The 19,155-nt window shown below is 41.6% G+C and overlaps 1 protein-coding gene across 4 annotated transcripts in view; it reads right to left on the bottom strand.

The window, feature by feature from the left end:
- The window catches only part of TASL (TLR adaptor interacting with endolysosomal SLC15A4), a 42,159-nt gene extending 23,576 nt beyond the window's left edge, over positions 1-18,583 (bottom strand). For 2 of the 4 annotated variants that reach the window (XR_013444782.1, XR_013444783.1), the window contains exon 1: positions 18,333-18,583. Coding sequence is in view for 2 of the 4 variants with exons in the window: in XM_036095940.2 (XP_035951833.1) it covers positions 4,888-5,781 (894 nt within the window). In the remaining 2 variants the exon portion in view is untranslated. Of the gene's footprint in view, positions 1-2,091; positions 5,783-17,703; positions 17,925-18,332 lie in introns of those variants that run through there. The other 2 variants (XM_036095940.2, XM_036095948.2) reach the window with 2 other exon arrangements.
- Between the last annotated feature and the right edge of the window lie 572 nt (positions 18,584-19,155).

Below are 19,155 nucleotides of genomic sequence, written 5' to 3'. Positions count from 1 at the left end.
CGTGTTGGCAAGGCTGAGTTCCTTCTGGAGGTTACAGGCCCTCAGAAAGGCAAATAATCTAAATCATATTTCTTGAATGTCAAACTTCAGGTTAACAGTTAAAACTCAGAGAGAGAGAGACCTTACTGTTAATACAGACAATTTCCTGAGTCTATTGGCCCAATGTTCTACAACAGACAAAAATGTCCGCAAAATATTGGACATTATCAAATAGTATATGAGGAAGAAAAACTAATAGATTGTTCCCCAGACGAACATTACAAATCTACTAGTTTTAGAACTTCTACCTCTGTTACAGTGTCATTGAAACAAACAAAGATACAATATTTTATTCAAAGATGATGTGATCGGGGTGCCTGTGTGGCTCAGTTGTTAAGCGTCTGCCTTCAGCTCAGGTCATGGTCCCAGGGTCCTGGGATCGAGTCCTGCATCGGGCTCCCTGCTCCGCGGGAAGCCTGCTTCTCCCTCCCCCACTCCCCCTGCTTATGTTCCCTCTCTCGCTTTGTCTCTCTCTGTCAAATAAATAAATAAAATCTTTAAAAAAAAAAAGATGTGATCACTGCTCAGAGAAATGAAAAAAAATACATGGAATCTTGATGAGCACTGAGCAATGTATAGAAGTGTTGATTCGTTATATTATACACCTAAAACTAATATAACACTGTATGTTAATCATAGTTCCATTTTTAAAAAGTACATGGAGAAAAGACGGGCAATAAATTCATTCAAAAACGTTACCTGAATATTTGGGGACTGAGGACAACTTTCTGCTTTGCTGTTATTCAGATTTTCTAGAACAAGCCGATACGTTTATAATGAATAAACATATTTTAAAAGAAAGATAAAAATAGAATTAGAATCCAGAAAAGGATATCTAAAATGAGCACAAGAAAAAGTGGATTAATGTATATGGACAAATCAAAATATACAGCATGGGATGACAACAGGCAGAAAAGGAAACCATCTATTTTACATATAAGCAAACATGGACTTACTCATCTTGAATAAGAATTAAGAGTGGAAAGGCAAATTTCTGACAATCAGGAGGGGGAAAAATGGTCCTTTCTGTGGTAGACAGAATACTGTCCACCACCACCCTCTTGCCCTGGCAAATATTCATATTTTGATGCCTGGAACTTGTGAATGTTCCTGTACAAGGCAAAAGGAACTTAGCAGATGTGATTACTTGAAGAATCTTAAGGTGAGCACGTTAGCCTCAATTATCCAGGTGGGCCCGATGGAGTCCTAAGGGTCCTTATAAAAGGGAAGCGGGAGGGGCAGGGCAGGCCAAGTCCCATTGATGGTCATGGTCGCTTTGTTGTGCAGCCAGGAGCCCCGGCGTGTGGCTAGCTTCTAGAAGCTGTAAAGGGTAAGCAAACCATTTCTTCCCCTGTAACCTCCAGAAGGAACTCAGCCTTACCAACACGTCGATTTTAGCCCAGTGGGAATCATTTTGAACTTTTGACCTCCATAACCCTAAGATAATAGGTTTGTTTTATTTTAAGCTACTAATTCTGTGGCCATTCGTTACATGAGCCATAGCAAACTAGCATCCTGCCGTTGGTGCATTCATGCAGCTTCCATTGTAGCTGTGGACTCGGAGCTCCCCGTGGCATGAAACGCACTGACGCTTTCGCATGAAACACCTCTCCCATCCGTCTACCCAGATCCTATCTTGCTCTTCAAGAGTCATCTAAACCATCACTTCCCTTTGGCATCTGCGCTGGGCTCCCCCACTGTCCACCACCTCCTAACCCATCTACTTTTAGCCCATATCACACTTGAGTTGCAATCATTGATAATTGTGTTTCTGTTTGTGCCACTTTGCCAACTTGCTGCCTAATAAGGGGCTTTGTCACTTGTCACCTAGTTATTTGCTAGGTCTCCCCAACAATCTAGTAAGCTGGCAGAGAACAGGGCCTACTCCCCTGTGTGTGTGTGTGCACACACGTGTCTTCCCTACCTGTGTTTAATGCACTGTGTTCCACCCCCCCCCAAAATAGCATCAAAATAAGGCTCACTGGAAAAGATAAACCAGTCTCTTTTGTAACGAGTTATTTCTCAGTAAATAAGCAAAAAGAAAAATATCCATGATATTTCATAATGTACTTTATTATACTAACATGTTAGAAGAAATTAAGCTCATTTATTCAGTTATTTTTCTCCTTGAGGAGGAACTCCCAATAGCACTTGATTCTAGTCAGAAGTAGTTGGTTTTCATACTGACGGTTTCTCACTTCGACCACCAGATGTATCCATTTGACCTACATTAATTGGGTGCTTACTATGTGTAAATAGTGTTTGAGACCTGGAGAAACAAATGAGTAAATCAAAGCTTATGTTCTTGGGAGGGGATGAAGATGTGCAAATATAATCAAGCGAAACAATGAAGATAAAAATGATATAGCGTGATGGTGAAGGGATTGAGTTCTTTTCCTTTGGAGAGGAAAACCAGTCTTTAATGAGAAAAAACATGGTGGTCAACAGGAGAGCAGGTGGTAGCACTTAAGGACCAGGACTTTGAATTTCAATAGAACTGGATTCAAATCCAAGTACACCACCCACTGTTAGCCCTACCACAAGTTACTTAACTTCCCCGAGCCCAGTGGGCTCATCTCTGAAAAAAGGGATAATAGGCATTTGCCCTCATAGGTGGTGAGGATTCTGTAAGATAATTCGTGCAAAATACTTAACATGGTGCCAGACACATACCAAGCAATTAATGAAGGGCAGCTATTACTTCCGTAAATTTAAAACTGAATAAAATATCTGAATAATCATTTCAAAACCAGGTTTCCCTACTCAAGATTATATGTTGTAAAACATTAATTTATAAAAATAGTGACAAATGTAGAAGATGCTGTTTTGCTCCATCCGGATCACTGCTTCCGTATGAGGCTCTCCTTCCCCCAGCAACTACTTCCCACTTGGAGAATGTTGCCTGAACTGAACTGCCTCAACTCAAGTTATGCCCCCTTCTGGCCAAGATGGAGAACCACAGCCAACCCTCTAATTTCAATTTGGATCCATTTTGAAGGGCCATCCCAGCTCCAGAGCTTCCTGAGATGGCCTGAGACCTCTGTGGAAACCTTTTCTGTTTCCTCACTCCCCAGGAAGCTACCTCCTCAGGCTTCATCTCCGTCACCTTCCCAAGGAAGCTCAATTAAGTCCAGCAACCATTGTATGGGCAAGGCCCTACTGGGGAGCATGGTTGGCAAACTTTGTCCGTAAGAGGACAGATAGTGTTTCAGACTCCTGTGGGCCATACTTTCTCTGTCGTATTTATCCAACTCTGCCATTCGAGTGTGAAAGCAGCCATTGACAATACATAAATGAATGGGTGTGGCTGAATTACAGTAAAGCCTGATTTTATGGACACTGAATTTGAGTATCTTAAGTCCACCTGTCAAATACTTTTTGATGGTTTTTCCATTTTTATTTTTTTTAAAGATTTTATTTATTTGACAGAGAGAGACACAGCGAGAGAGGGAGCACAAGCAGGGGGAGTGGGAGAGGGAGAAGCAGGCTTCCTGTGGAACAGGGAGCCCGATGCGGGGCTCGATCCCAGGACCCTGGGATCATGATCTGAGCCGAAGGCAGACGCTTAATGACTGAGCCACCCAGGTGCCCCGGTTTTTCCATTTTTAAATGATAGAAGAAATTCTGAGCTCATGGGGGTTCAGAAAGGGTGTAACTAGATTTATGGTGATCATTTTGCAATTGATACATTAACTCATGGTATACGCCTGAAACTAATGTAATGTTATGTCAATTATATCATAATTTAAAAAAAATAGGCAGCAGACTAGATAAGGCCAGTGAGCCATGTTTTGCCGTCCCTTAAGCGAGAAGAATGGGGTAGAGCAGTGAGGTGCTCATGAAGCTACCATTCTAGGGCATGAGTTGACAGAATTTGCTATGATGGTCCCCTAGAGCTTGTAACCTTGTTTGGAGGATGCAGAAGACCCCTTCCTGGCTCCAGAAGGGTCAAGAGAAAGTGGAGGAAAAAAATGATGGGGGGGGGGGAATTAACATTCATAACTTCTTTAGAAGCTTAGTACCACCAAGAAAATCATATATAGCAAAATAAAAGGAATTATTTTAATATTCACAATGTGAGGGGTACCTGACTGGCTCAGTTGGTGGAGCATGTGACTCTTGGTCTCAGGGTTGTAAGTTCAAGCCCCAAGTTGGGTGGAGAGAGGACTTAAAAATAAGATCTTAAAAAGAAAAATTCACGATGTGATACTTCACATTTAGAAAACTTCACTAGTAAACAGAACTAGAAGGTTAGAGTGGCCATAGCTAAGTAATCATTAAAAAAAAAAAAAACCACAATTGCAATTTGCTACTCTTTGAATGTTTATAAAGAATATATAGATTTTAAATGATCTGATAAAGAATAGAGAAAAGAAATAGAAATAGAATTTCACAACTGTTGGAAACCGGTCTTTCTACCCAAACATAGCACCCTTCTATAGTCCGTTCTTCTCAAGAAGAAACAACTTGGAGGAATTTATTTGCTTAACAAACATTAACTCTTGACCCTGAAACCTTTGGCTTTTTGTTTTCCCATGGTGTATGTTCTTGTTTGGCTTGGCTTCTTTTTAAACTTCTGTACTCCTTTAAATCGTACCTTTTCTTTTTGGGTCGGTTTTATTTTTGCTTCGTTGCTGTACAACAACCACAAAGACTAATTTCATGGCTCCTCTTTCCACACGCCTTCGTCACACGTAATGGTTAAGATTTCCTCTGAATTCACACCTGACCTCCATCCAACCTTTACTTCTCTAGCTTTGGACTGCGCTTCACACCCAACTCCTGCACATTCTCGGAATCAATGAAGAAAGTGTTGCTCTAGCTTGGAGTAGTTGAGAGGCATCCTCTCTATGGATTGACGTTGCTATACTGAGAAATATGGAGACTAGGTGTGCTGATTTCACTTGATACCAGCTGTAGTAGACAGTTAATGACTATGTCCTTGGCTTTGGAGGTCTCCAGATTCTTCTCTCTAGACACTTGGAGACTAATTTGATCCACACTCGTCATGATGAGTTCAGATGCCAGGATCTGGGTGGGAGAACTGTCGTGAAACTCCGTGTCCATAATGTACTGCTGATATAACTCGGCCACCTTCTGCTCCAGGTATTCATTCAGCACTGCATTAGACACAGGCTTCTGCATTTGCAGGCTGCTTTTCTCTTTGATGCTGGTTATTCTCCAGTAGGATGAATACCGCTGGATAGGTTTTTGGGGAAAGTAGCTGGGTTGAGGGGAAATGGAATCCTCCATGGGCAAAGGAATCTCAGATGATTTCAGCAAAGGGCCGTATTCAAAACTGCTCTGAGGGGGGAAATCTGTTGTCACTGAATTAATAGCCATCACCTGGTCCCCTGCAATATGTAAGTCATTGTAATTCTTGCAAATACTTTGGCAGGAAGGTGGGACCAAGTAGGTCTCTCGGCTGGAGTCTCTACATATTTCGACCGCAGCCACGTTGGGACTTTCAAACACAGGGTTGGGGTTCGTCTGCAGCATTGTGGCTCTCGGATTTCTACGGTGTTGGCTCTCTCTGGAATGCACTGAAGAAATAAATTTGTCCGAGGATTTGCAGCTCACATACAGACTTCGGACTTGGGTTTCATCCACCGAGCAGTAGGAATGAGTAACAGATTTTGTCTCTTCTTCCTTCTCCTCAGCCACCTGCTCATTATAAGATGAACAGCTCCAGTGGATGTCCTTCTGGTAGGCAAGTCCACTGAGATACCCTTCTGACAGCATTCTGGAAAGAGAGTTGATAAGTAACAATGGGGGAAATGAAGATTGGAATTGTAAAAATGAGCAGTTGGTGATAGCCAAAATAAAGGGGGGCACCCGGGTGGCTCAGATGGTTAAGCCTCTGCCTTCGGCTCAGGTCATGATCCCAGGGTCCTGGGATCGAGCCCCGTGTTGGGCTCTCTGCTCAGTGGGGAGTCTGCTTCTCCCTCTGACCCACGCTCTTTTCTCTCTCTCTCTCTCCCTCATTTAATTTTTTTAAAAAATAGAGGACAACAAAGCAGGTGATTTCATTCATCTACCAAGCCATTAATAACGATGTGCATGCTGTGTACCAGGACTATGGCCTATGGTAGAGAGAAAAAGAGAACAGAGTTGTGTCTTGCAAGAAGGTTCTACTATGGGAGAAAAATTGGGTGCAGACAATTCCAATATTACATCACTGAAGATTCGAAGAGTGATGGACACTAAGGAAGCACAGAAGAGCCCCTAACACAGCCTGGGGCAAAGGCAGAGAAGTCACAGGATGTATCCTAGGGACGGTGACATTTCAGCTAAACTGAAGACTGAGTGGGAGTTTCAGCCATACAGAGTTAAAAGAGAATATAGTGGCTTGGCTTATTCACCGTGTACCAAGATGCCGAACATAAGTAGAAGGGGCTGGAAGAGACGTGAATTGGGTGTTAGGCAGCAGTGTTTGCTCTCTGCCCCAGAGAAAATGGGGAATGACTGAGAAGCTGGAAATTGGGGAAGTAACTAGTGGGTTATGGGGGTGGAAAAAACATCGCAGGAACTTACGGCAAATTCTGCTGAACGTAAGAACTGTGTCTTACTCATCGTTGCATTTATCCCTGGGGACTGGCACAAGTGTTTGCATTTTGGAGGGACTCAAAAGATTGTTGTGAAGAGCTTGAATTAAATAATCAACAATGGCAGGGAGGATAAAGAATTCACTACCAACCCACCACGAAGGCCCACGGAGCCTCCCTTCCTCTGCAGCCGGGGAGGCTTTCCTGGCTCTGTCCGGCCCGCTTCTCACTGTACAACATCCTAGAAATGTGTCTGTGCCCAGCAGATGGCTTTCCCTCTGCCCTAGCTAGCAGGGAGCTTTCCTGATCCGGGGCTTTGGCACCACCGGCCTCCCCTCCTCCCCCTCAGCGGGTGTCCGTGGAATCTGGAGGGGCTAGAACAGGCTGGAAACGGGCACCTGTTCCTCTTTGGCTTTGAGGGCCAGGCTTTTCAAACACATCTATTAACTTAAGTCCGAAATTGGAAAGTCAAATGAGGGGACGCCTGGGTGGCTCAGTCAGTTAAGCATCTGCCTTTGGCTCAGGTCATGATCCCGGGGTCCTGGGATGGAGCCCCGCATCAGGCTCCCTGCTCAGCAGGGGAGTCTGCTTCTCCCTCTCCCTGCTGTTCCCCCTGCTTGTGCTCGCTCCCTCTCTCTGTCTCTCTCTCTCTATCACAAATAACATCTTAAAAAAAAAACCCAGTGTTCAAAAAAAAAAAGAAAAATCAAATTAGGAAATAATTTTATCTAAATAGAAGGGTCCTATTTTTACAGTTCAGCATCTAAATTCAGTTACTTCCCAAGTGAATTTTTAATTGTATAAAGGTAATATTATAAACAGAAAAAAATAGTATAATTGTTTTAATTGTGTAAGAGTAATTTTTCAGTGTTGATTTTCTCTTTTAGAGCTATTTGGAGATAGATGCAGTAAATTTATCAATTATTTAAGTATTTACTATTTTCTACTCACTGTTACATACCATAAAGACACAAAATTAAAGGTTTTCAACAAATCTGTGAGGTGATTCTTGTATGCCGGACACACTTAGGATAATGAAAATGTTTCCTGAGAAAACTTTCTAAGTGTAGTTCTTCCCTCAAACTGAACATCAATATGAAAAGACAGCTCTTACATTCGTGAAAAGCAGATCGTTGACACAGCAAAGGACGTTATCATACAGGTCCAACAGAGTTCACGACTCACCTGCGCCGCCCCACCCAGGCTGCAGCTAGGGACTTCGGCCTTCAAGGTCTCAGAATACCATCCAAAAAACCGGAACAAAAATGAGGCTCTTTACTTCTGAGTTCCTAAATGGGCTTCTAGAACTCTTGGCAGATTTCCGTTTTAGAAAAAGGGCTTTTGAGAAAACGTAACTTGAGCTTTTAAACTTGAGAATCCAGAGCCCTAAAGGATCTAGGGCATAGTATTTACACATCAACAAGAGACTCCTGGATAGAAGTCCCCGTGGATGGAAGTGCTAGGACTCCAGCTAGGTTTGAGAAGCCAAGAAGAGAGGTCTGTGCCCTACCTCCCACATAAAATCCGAGGAAGCAGGAAGTCAAAGGAAATGCTCTCCTGCTCAGCCTGGTGTGGGAGAAGGAGAGCCAGCCACATGGATTGCTTAGGTGGACAGGCCTGAGGCTGCCTCATCAAGTCGGCTCACACACCCAGAGCCTCCAAACCTGGAGAAGACCTAGGTTGGGGGTGGGAAGATTGCAGACGTATCTATAGACGATTTCCCAGGGACCGGGTGAATAAGTTTCCATGGATGCCAATATGATGACACGTTGACCACCAAACCCGTCCCCCCCCATATGCACAACTGACCCTATAGCTGGAATTGAGGGGAGCACTCAAGGAGGAAGGAGCCCTGAAGTGACTGAAGAAATCCTGATTAATTTAAAATGTTAATATTCATAAGAAAAGTGAGAACAGGAGAAGAGACAAGTGCAGTAACATTTCAGAAGCCAGAAAGCGGGAGACCAAGGATTAATGTCTTTGGAGATGAGAAAACTGACTTTTAATAAGAACCATGGAAAACTCCAAGAGCCAATTCGGGGGGGGGGGGGGACATGAGCTACTGTCAATATTCTCCAGGGGACAGAGTTGATGAAACTTCAATTAAAACTAAGATGCTATAAAAAAAAAACCATTCTCAAGTCCTTAGAAATTAAAAATGTTAGTGAATTTTAAAGCTCAGTAGAAAGACTGAAAAGTAAAGTTGAGGCAAAAATCCCATTTTGAAAGTAGAACAAAAATACAGGATGAAAAATAGTAAAGATAAAATTAGAAAACCAGTCCAGGAGATTCATTATCTGAGCAATAGAAGGCTCAGAAAGAAGACAGAGAATATAGGGGAGAAATTTAAACAGAGTATTTCCCAAAACTGAAGGACATGTTTCCAGAATACTGGGTAAATGCCCACTTTTTTTAATATGTCCCCCCTTGTTACTGTAAAAAGAACACTTGGGACAAAGAGAAAACATCATACATTTTCAGAGAGAAAAAAGAATATGAGAACCAGAATGTTTAGACTTCTCCAAAGCAACATGAGAAGCAAGAAGATTATGTAATGATGTTTAAAAATTTTTGAATGAAATTTATATTCAACCTGGAATTTAATGACCAAATCATCAATCAAGTATGAGGATAAAATAGAGATATTTTTTAAGTCACAAGTCTCAAATAGTTCATCTCCCAGGCACCTTTCTCAGGAAGTAAGTGGAAGATGGGCTCTATAGAAAGGAGTAAGTATTAGAGGCTCAAAAGGCAACTTGGCTGGTTGGAACAGATCAGAAGCCTTCTGGAGACGAAGATGAAATTGAAGACCACTTCAGAAGTCTGAGCACCATGAAGTAAGATTTATGTAATTGACTATGGACTTGGGGGTGAATTAGGAAAAGCGAAGCAAATGAAAAATTTCAACCAGTGCTGTCCAACAGAACTTTCTGAAATGATGCAATGATCTCTGTCTGTGCTGTCCAGAATGTTCAGTGGTAACCACATGTGGGTAGCAGGCCCTTGAAATGTAGCTAATGAAACGGAATTTTAATTTTATTTAAATTAATTTAAAACACCACATGGCACTCTATTGGGCAGCACAGGCTTAGAAGATAGTGAAGGTGATAACCTAAAACTTTCAAATACTCAAGACAGGCAATTATAATTGCAATTTAAAGTCTACCAGATGATCACTGTCATTCACTGTCATCGCAATAATTCTAGAGTAACGTCTGATTAATTCATCTCTGTACTCCTTTCAAGGAGTGTTGGAGAGGGGTTACCAAAAGCTAGTGAACCAAGGGCATAAACTTTGAGCTATTTGGTAATGATCTATGGGACCCTAATCTGAGACACTTTGTCTTTAGCTATTTTGAAACCAAGATTATATGACACTTCCTTTTAATTTTTTTTTTCCATTACTATTTGGGGAAGTCTAGAATCCCTATGTGAGTGGTTCAAGGAAGTTTTTTAAAGCTATTTTTGTTTTAATAGTGTGGTTTCTTAGGTTGTCTCTGAGGTGATGAAAGTGCCATCTAATACAGATTTCTCTGGTGATGGAAATGTGAAATATCTGTGCTGTCCAATATGATAGCCGAGAGCCACGTAGGACTAGTGAGGGCGTGAAACGTGGCTGGTGTGACAGACCATTTCCTTTCATTTAAATTGCCGCATTTGGCTACCATATCACGCTCCACAGATCTAGGCAATTATAAACTCCAGCTCATAATTTAGAAAAAGTTGTGCACAAAAAAAAAAAAGTGTGGTTTACTACATGGTCGAGTTGGACATAGTTTTCTATTTTTTTTTTTTATTAACACATGATGTATTATTTCAGGGGTACAGGTCTGTGATTCATCAGTCTTATGCAATTCACAGCGCTCACCATAGCACATACCCTCCCCAACTGGACATAGTTTTCGATCGTCACAACACTATATAAAACGGTGAAAATTAATCTAACCAAATGTGAGATATAGTCACAGGATGACGAAGTCAGGAGACAAGGACAGTACTTTATCACGTAGAGTAATGTAATAGCAATAACAATTGTCTTAGGCATTTGCCTCTGTGTCCAGACTGGGCGGCCAGCCAGGGTAGACAAAGGAACACTGACTTAGCATGTGCTTGGTGTAGGTACTTGGTAGACGCCTGGGGAGGGGAATAAAAAAATTATTATCTGGTTGGTGACAAGGCAATAAATAAGGCCCCAAAGTGAAAAATAGAAAAGTTGGAGGTAAATACTAAATAATTAATAAAAAGGAGATAAAAGTAGTTGCTTTTGAAAAAGAGGGGCAGGGACTGCTGTTTTGCCTAACAAACCTCTTAGGATCATTTGACCCAAATTATGTTCATGTAGAACTTAGATTCACTTCTTAATTAAAATAAAAACGAAATATAACTATTTTTAAAGTAACTAAGAGGGAGAAAAAAAAGAGGCTGGCCCTTCATATACAGCTGAGTTTGTGGTTAAAGATATAACATTTTTTTTGAGAGAGAGCGAGCGAGAAAGAGCGTGCAAACAGGGTGGGGAAGCATAGGGAGGGTAGGGGAGAGAGGAGCAGAGGGAGAGAGAGAGAATCTTAAGCAGGCTCCATGCCCAGTGCAGAGCTGGACCTGGGGCTCGATCTCACGACCCTGATATCATGACCTGAAATGAAATCAAGAGTCAGGTGCTTAACCAACTGAGCCACCGAGGCGCCCCAAAGATAGAACATATTCTAAGGGTGAAGAAGAGACAGAAAAATCACTGTGTAAAAAGTAAACTCTTATTTGGCCCTAAAGAACAAGAAGGATTTGAACAGGCATGAGAAAAAGGAAGAATTCTTGCAGAGAGAGGGGAAGTCAACAGAAGTAAAGAGACTTGTGTTGTCATTCTCCTGTCGTCAGTAACAGACACCAGTCTGGGTGGGATACAAGTGTTATTTCTCAAAGTCATGGTCACCTAAGGCTTTTACTAAAATTTCACAATCCTTCTTTATTAGCCCTTGTTGCCATTTAGCCCTATCCCAAATCTCCCACTGTGTGTCCTGCTTCTTTTTGCACCAAATAATTGGCCCTAATGGAGTCTTCTCTCATTTTATGTGAATAACGTTTATGAGCACTCTGAGATCATCTCCACTCCTTCAAAAAAATGATGGAAGAGGGTCTAGGATTTGGCTTGGAATAATAGGCCATTTGCACTATTTGTCATCAGCTGAGAGCTTTGTTGGTAACTTGATTCTGGTGGAACGAGAACCCTACCATTCTGATGTGTGGGGCCCAAGGCAGGCCACTAAAGCAGAAAGTGGTAAGTCTGGTGATGGAAAAGCAGAAAATATATCCTAATTTCTAGGAAGAGATAGGCTCATGGCTAAAGGAAAAGATTGCTCGGAGGGAGGAGCATTCGGGGAAGTAAGTTGGGTCATGTGAGGCTGAGGACATCCAGGGTACCCTGAAGGCCATACAAAGCTCTGGAAGGTAACCAAGCTGATACAGGACGTGATGCCATCTCTCAGTAAAGTACAAGACCGACTTCAGCAAGGTGAGATTGGAGTTAGGACCCAAGTGAGGAGGCGGCTGGATTCATTCCCAGTGGAGGGGATTGGGACAGGAACCTGGGAGCGAGGTAGCAGAAGAGGAAGAGAAGGAATGAACTTGAGAGACCAAGACTCATGGACATGGAAATGAAGGAGAGAGAGGAGCCAAAAATAACCGAGTCTGGACCTGCTGGGGAAATGGTACCAGCACTGACCGAAATGGGGAGATCTGGAGAAAGGGCTGGAAAAGGAGCTAACGGGTTTAGTTGAGTTCTCTTGAGTCTCATGCGAGATGAACTTTCTGGGGGCAAGTGTCTAATTGTGCATTGGAGATTCGGGCAGGGAGCCCACTAGAGAGGCTGCTCACAGTCCACAGTGAAATCATCTTCCAGGTGTGTGCGGCAGGAATTTATACTGAGAGCTAGCGGAGCTTGTAGTAATTTCTAGGGGAAGCCAGCCTTGCATAGTCCAAGGAGGAATGAGCCACAGCCAGAGCGGTAGCATCAATAGCTTTGTAAAAACGACAAGAACTTCAAATATACTGGGCAACTCATATTTTTAAAATCTACATTCAAAGGTAAAGTTTCATCATATATTCGGACTAAGGCAAAAAAAAAAAAAAAAATTCTTGAACCAGTCGTCAGGAGACCAGAATTTTAGTCTTGTTAATGACAAGTCAATAAAATAGCTCACATCAGTGCTAGCTACAACCCCCATCCTATCCTAAGTGCTTTTTACGTACTAGATCACTGGATTCCCCACAAAGACTCTTAAGATGGAGGTACTATTACTCTGCTCATTACGTAGAAGTCAAAATTAAGTAATATGTCCAAAGCCAGCCAACATTCAAACACGGGCAGTCAGGAAACGGAGCGCACACTCACATGTCGCTTAACTCCTTAGAGACTCAACTTCTGAGCTGGAAATGAAGACTGTAGGATGAAATTATCGGTTGAGTCCCCTCAGACTTTAATACTGCGTGAGTTTGCAAGCATAAAGAGTGTTAAGCGGGCGTTACTCAGAATCGAAAGCAGTTTCTGAAAACTAGCAGCAGAGGGCAGCAGAGAGCATGCTAAAGCAGCTTTTGAAAGCTTGCTCTAAAGCTATGCCGAGGAATATTGGGTGAAATTTATAAACAAAAATTATACATGTATTAACCCATTTAATATTCATAAAACCCTTTAATGTACCATTAGAGTGAAAAGAATGCTGCATATCCTGACATCCTAAAATTTAAAAATAGAGAAATAATGTTATTTGGGTTGATTTTAATTGTTAGCATTTTAAAAAATTTCAGTGATTATTTGTGAAATTCTTATGACCTTAATCTCTTCACAGATATTGTAAAAGGTATACTTCAGACAAATATTAAGACATGCATTAGAGTAAATTTCATCTGAGACCCTGAAATGTAAGCCAATGGATTATTTTAATTGTTCCAAGATGGTTTATCACTTGAATTTTTGTTTCAAAAATTTTTGAATCAAAAATTCAAAAAATATCTTCAGAGAAGATATATAGGTATATTTAGAATTGCCCATAACTAAGTGTGAAGGAAAAGACATCCAAGGACATTTGCAGATGAGATGTTCCAGGCAAATTTAGTCTACATTAATCATTACCAGACAGGGGAATACCAAAATTAACCTTAGGTCCAAATTCACACCTTAGAACTCTGTGCTAAAGTGCAGAACCCTGTTAAATCATTGACTGGGATTTCAGAAGAAATGGCAATACAAATTCTCCCTTCTTCGCTAGCATTTACATCGTTTCTCCAAAAACTCTTGTTATACTCTGTACATAGAAATACTTTTCATTTATGGCCAAACAAAACAAGCATGCATTAAGAACTCTCTAACAGGGAACATTTGGAAGAACCTAAGTTAGGGATCAGCAAATTTTTTTTTTATCAAAAGTATATTTAGTATTTTAAGTGTGTGCCCCTGCTAGTCTGCATCATAGCAGGAAAGCAGCCGTAGACCATATGTAAACAAATGCATGTGGCTGTGCTCCAATAAAACTTCATTTAGAAAACCAGGCAAAGGGCCAATTTGATTCATGAGCCGCTGTTTGCCTCCCCTTGACCTAGGTCACAAAGCAGTTGCAGTAGTGGGATAGAGCATAATAATAATAATCGTAGTTGTGTCGGGTGCTTGCCATGCATTCTGCCTCACTTTTCAATAACACTGCATGTTAGCTATTACCGTAATTTGGATTTTCCCAGCGAGAAAGCCACGGTTGATATTGGACCCATGACTTTCCCAAGGACACAAAGCAACTAAGTGCTGGAGGCAAGATTCAAGTCCAAATGGATGAACCCCAAAGCGTGTGGTCTGTTGGTGAAATATATCCCACTGCTGCCATGTTGAGAGCAGTTAACATCAAACAGTCATGACAAGCAGTGAGTCCTTCGAGGAGAAGGGGGTCCACCCTGAGTCCGTTTACTAACAACAGCACTTGGGAATAAAGGAAGGAAGGTACAGGCAAGTACAGAAAGAAAACTCCAAGAAGACAGCCAGTGCCCACCCCAGAGGAGTGGCCCAGAGGGCTACACACATGTCCCAATTTTGTATCAATGCCAGTATGTCTTTGAGGTATTCAAATAATTCACCCCCTCTGGCCTTTTAATCTTACCATGTGAACATTTTCCATAACCACGCCCACTGGCAATGGCCGGACATCATCGCGCCCTTAATGTTAAAACCACAGAGTACTTTAATATTACAGATGCACTGTTGAACTATCAACAGCACCCCGTGACCTCCGGGTTCAAGTCCATACACGTGAGGCCCTCGTGATCCATGGTCTTTGTCTGTCTTCCCAACCTCCTCTCTGCCTGTTCCCCGCAAGACTCGGGACCCCAGCCGTGCCCAACTGCTCCCTGTTCTCCACACCTCATGCCCGTCCCAGGCCTTCGTGCATTTTTATTTCTGTCCTGAGAGCCCTGCTTCCCTATCCATCCCCTGTTTCACCCTTCACATCTCCTCAAGCCACAGTTCCGAGCCCCTGGCCATCCCTTCAGCATCCTTGCCCCAAAATGAGAGGTCTGGCTTATTCTGTCCCTACCCCTAAGATATTTTTCAGGATTGCATGGAATTTGAGCAAAATCAGTTGAAACTTAAGAAATCAGTGAAATGAATCATTGGGAAAGTCCTTTGAATGAAGGAGTAACTAGCAATAGCAAAAGGAAAGCAAAAAGTGGGGGCATTGGTAGGAAGTGGGGAAATTGGGGGTGATATGTCTGAGGGGCTGGGTTGAGACAGGGGTGCAAAGAGGCCTCCAGAGCCACGTGGAGGAGGCAGGATGGGGCCAGCTCCTGGCATCCTAGGAAACAAAGGCAGGAAAATGCTGTTTGATGTTTCTGAGATCCTGGGCCTGGCTAGCTGGGGTGCAGTTTGGTTCCCACCTCTTGTCAGCATATCCACTTAAATAGATCTGCCTTTTAACAGGCACAAAATAATATGTCTACAGGCACATCTTAGGTTAGCAAATCCTTTCTCAAAGCGGACACTGAGATTTTTCTTGCTTTTTTACTGTGTGTCATCCCAGTACGTACGTCCATGAGCATTTCCTTAGGCCAGATTTGGAGAAGGCGAATTACTACCTCACACCCCTTGCAAACTGCCTTTCAAGGAGCTTGGGCCAATTCTCTCACCAGCAACACGGGAAATTAACTGTTTCCACTGACATTCTTCAACACAATCTTATTTTTTAATTTGCCAATCAGATGAGCAGATTTATTCTTGCCTCAAATTCGAGGATAAAGCACTGTCTTGTGAAGACTATGTGTAGGTGACCTATCAGAGATATTTTTTAATACCCCCCAATCCTCAAAATACTCCATTTCATCTCTTCATCTACTTTTTTCCTCTAATCTAAATCCTGCATCCCATAATTCCAGTTTTTGTTTTTGTTTTTGTTTTTATTAAGATCTCGATTTCTGGGTCTTGTGACTAAACTACCAAAAGGTTATCACTGAAAACCTTGAATTTTATTTTGTTCATAATCTATTATGGAACCAAATCTATATTACACTTTTTTTCATCATGAGAAGTAAATCTATGTTTCATGTTTTGTTTTTTTAGCGAGTGATGCAAGAACTTTACCCAAAACAAGGTTTCTTTAGGAGGGATCCCCCCATCTAAAAAAAGCTTCTGCAGTTTCCTTACTATTGTCTTTGAAAGTGCATGTTTTCTAGAGCTAGAAACGAGCGTTCCCTTCACCATATACCCTGCTTTATATTCCTCTTATTTCATCTTTGGTGGCATCTGTCAGCAGATGCTCTGAAGTATCACTCATCAATATATCAAGTCTTATTACAAAAGAAATAGTTTGGGATTATCTCTTCTATCAAACATGAAGTGATTCTTGATTTCTGAAAGTCTAATTTGATGGCTAAGAAAATATAAGTCAAAAGGCCTCTCTTTTCCGTATTAACATCAGCAGGTAAATTTTCTGTTCAGTTCAGACCGAAGGTAACAGCAACTTCCAAGGGCTCTATCTGGATATGTCCGTTTCCTTATTATGGAAACTGTAAATTTTGGTGCAGAAAATTTGTAAATACACTTTTGTCATAGTTTGGATTTTCTTCATATTTAGTCTTGACATCTCACAAACGAAAAAATTAAAGCTTATCACTTTCTTGAATTTGACATAAAATGAGAGGAATAGAGAAATAAAAAAAGTGATCATAATAGTATTGACTGATGTTACATTTCTTTGGTGTTACAGTTGATAATCATTGTTCATTATATTGCTAATTACCTCCATTGCCATTAACATTTATTTAATCGTAGTCCTATCAACAAAATGCGGGGCAATATACTCGATTACGTTCTAAACTAAGAAAATCAAATCGTGAAGAACGTGTGGATAATTGGAGAAATTTAAATATGGATCATATATTAGATAATAGTAACATACTGATGTTAAATCTCCTTAGCACTGTAAATATGTAGAAGACTGCCCTTTTTCTTAGGAGATAAATGCTCAAGAATCTGGGGGTGACATGTGTCCTAAAGTCACCAAAGAAACTGTGTCTACATTTGTGTTTGTGTGTATGTGTGTGTGTGAGGAGAGAGCAAGATAGTGAGAAAGTCAATATGGCAACAGGCTACAGCCGATTAACCTCCATGATGGAAATATGGGTGTTCATTGTACTATTCTTTCCATTTTAGTATAGGTTTGAAACTTTGCAAAACAAAAACTGGGAGGAAAATAACTCTGTTGAGTTAATGAAGGCAAATTTATATTCTGTCATGTTTGTGAAGAGCTTAGAGGGACAATACCTTATATATCTGAAGTAATCATTAGGCATGTGATTAGGAATGTTTCAGTAACTTGAAATAGCTACTGAAACACAGCTGTGCTGTGAGATAACAGGATTAGTGCACTACCTTTGTGCCTCCCCTAAATGACCATTCTCATGTGAATTGAAAATACTCTCCACTCTGCTGAGAAGCTTCTCAAGCTCCAAAACACACTGTTACTGCACTGCCCTACAAAAGAAACGATGCAAAAATATCAGCCTGAATATTCTGGCCAAGTCAGGTCTACATTGAAGCACAGAAAAAAGGGATGTTTGAGCAGATCGACAGAGAATTCAGACAAAAGCCCACCTGGATGCAGTCTCTCCTACCAACAGGTAGACTTGCCCATGGTCAGCCGGATGGCCATTTGAAAAGCAACAGCGCGGGAGATCACATTCGCTTTGAGTCGGCCCTGCCACACAGGAAAACACTTACCTCGAGCTCTTGGAATGAATAATTGAGAGTCAAAGCCGGTTGGAACTTACTGTAATGGTACTCATCTCAAAAACTCGATCAGTGTAACTCAGTTCTAGAATTGTGCTGTCCCTGCCAAACTGTGGTCAGGTTTTTAAGCCCTTCTTTTCAAAACATAGAAGCTAAATCTGTGCAGCAGTTAATGCACGAGGGCTGCATCAGTCACACAACTAGTCCTGGATCCCACCCGTCCAAATTGTTAGGTCAAAAAAAATCCCCCCAGAAATGCCCAAAAGGTGAGCACGGGGAGCTCAGAGAAAGGAGTGTTTGACTGAATTGCCCTTTCTCGTCCCGCTCTCTGGAATGCTCGCTTCAACTCCCGCTCACCCCTGATTCGGTCAGCTAGAAAAGCATCTGAGATGTTACAATTGCATCTGGCTTCTGATGAGAACAGACTAAAAAGGTGAGAAGAGAGATGACCGAAGGGGTAGCACTAAGAGGGCCTGTTGCCTCCTTTGTCTTACCTTCACTAACCAATCTGCTCCTTTCGTCCGGAAGAAACAGCAGTCAACCATATAGAGAAGAATGAGCCAGCCAGGGCTTTCTTCAGAAATGTTGGCAGGCCTTCCACTGGTAAGACCAAGAAACTAAGCTGCTCATGGCCTGGCCATTCTTCTTATAACTGATCCCATGGAAAGACTTGCGTTTGCTCGAGTCTGATTTGTGCTCAAGAACAGTGGGAAGTCCCAGGAAGGGGGGAGGTAATAACTGGCAAACCCACATCGAGCCACAGAATGGTGTTTCTTCCCCTTTTGTGCAAAATGAAACCGATCTATGAAACTGTCTCTTGTTAAAAGAGTTGATTGCCACACTTTATATAAGAACTCTATCAACATAAGTTTACTCCTCTAACAGTAAATTCTCTGGGATCCCTTTACCAAAAGGGAGCCAGCATCAGATAGCATTTAGAAAATTCTCAGTTTCATCGGGGATCTATAATTTTTGAGACGTATTCTCAGATTTGTACTCACAAATTTAAAAAATGCAAATGGAAACTGTTTGCTCTCTCAAATTAACCAAGGTAAAAAAAAAAAAAATGTGGTAACACCCTGAGTGGGCAAAATTGTGGAGAAACAGGCACTCTCCTATGTTAGTGGTGAGATTGTAGACATTTCTAGAGGGCCATTTCCCAGTATCTGTTGACTTTTTTTTTCCAAAATTTTAAATATTCATACCCTCTGACCCAACAATTTTATATGTATAAATTCACCTGTCACATATTTATACCTGTGCAAAAAAAATGTGAAAAGGTGTTTGTTGCAGCATTAAGTAAGTAAACAACTGGAA

The sequence above is a fragment of the Halichoerus grypus genome, chromosome X, assembly GCF_964656455.1.
Source record: "Halichoerus grypus chromosome X, mHalGry1.hap1.1, whole genome shotgun sequence".
In the NCBI taxonomy this organism is placed as follows: Eukaryota; Metazoa; Chordata; class Mammalia; order Carnivora; family Phocidae; genus Halichoerus; species Halichoerus grypus.
This window is presented reverse-complemented; position numbering and strand designations above follow the sequence as displayed.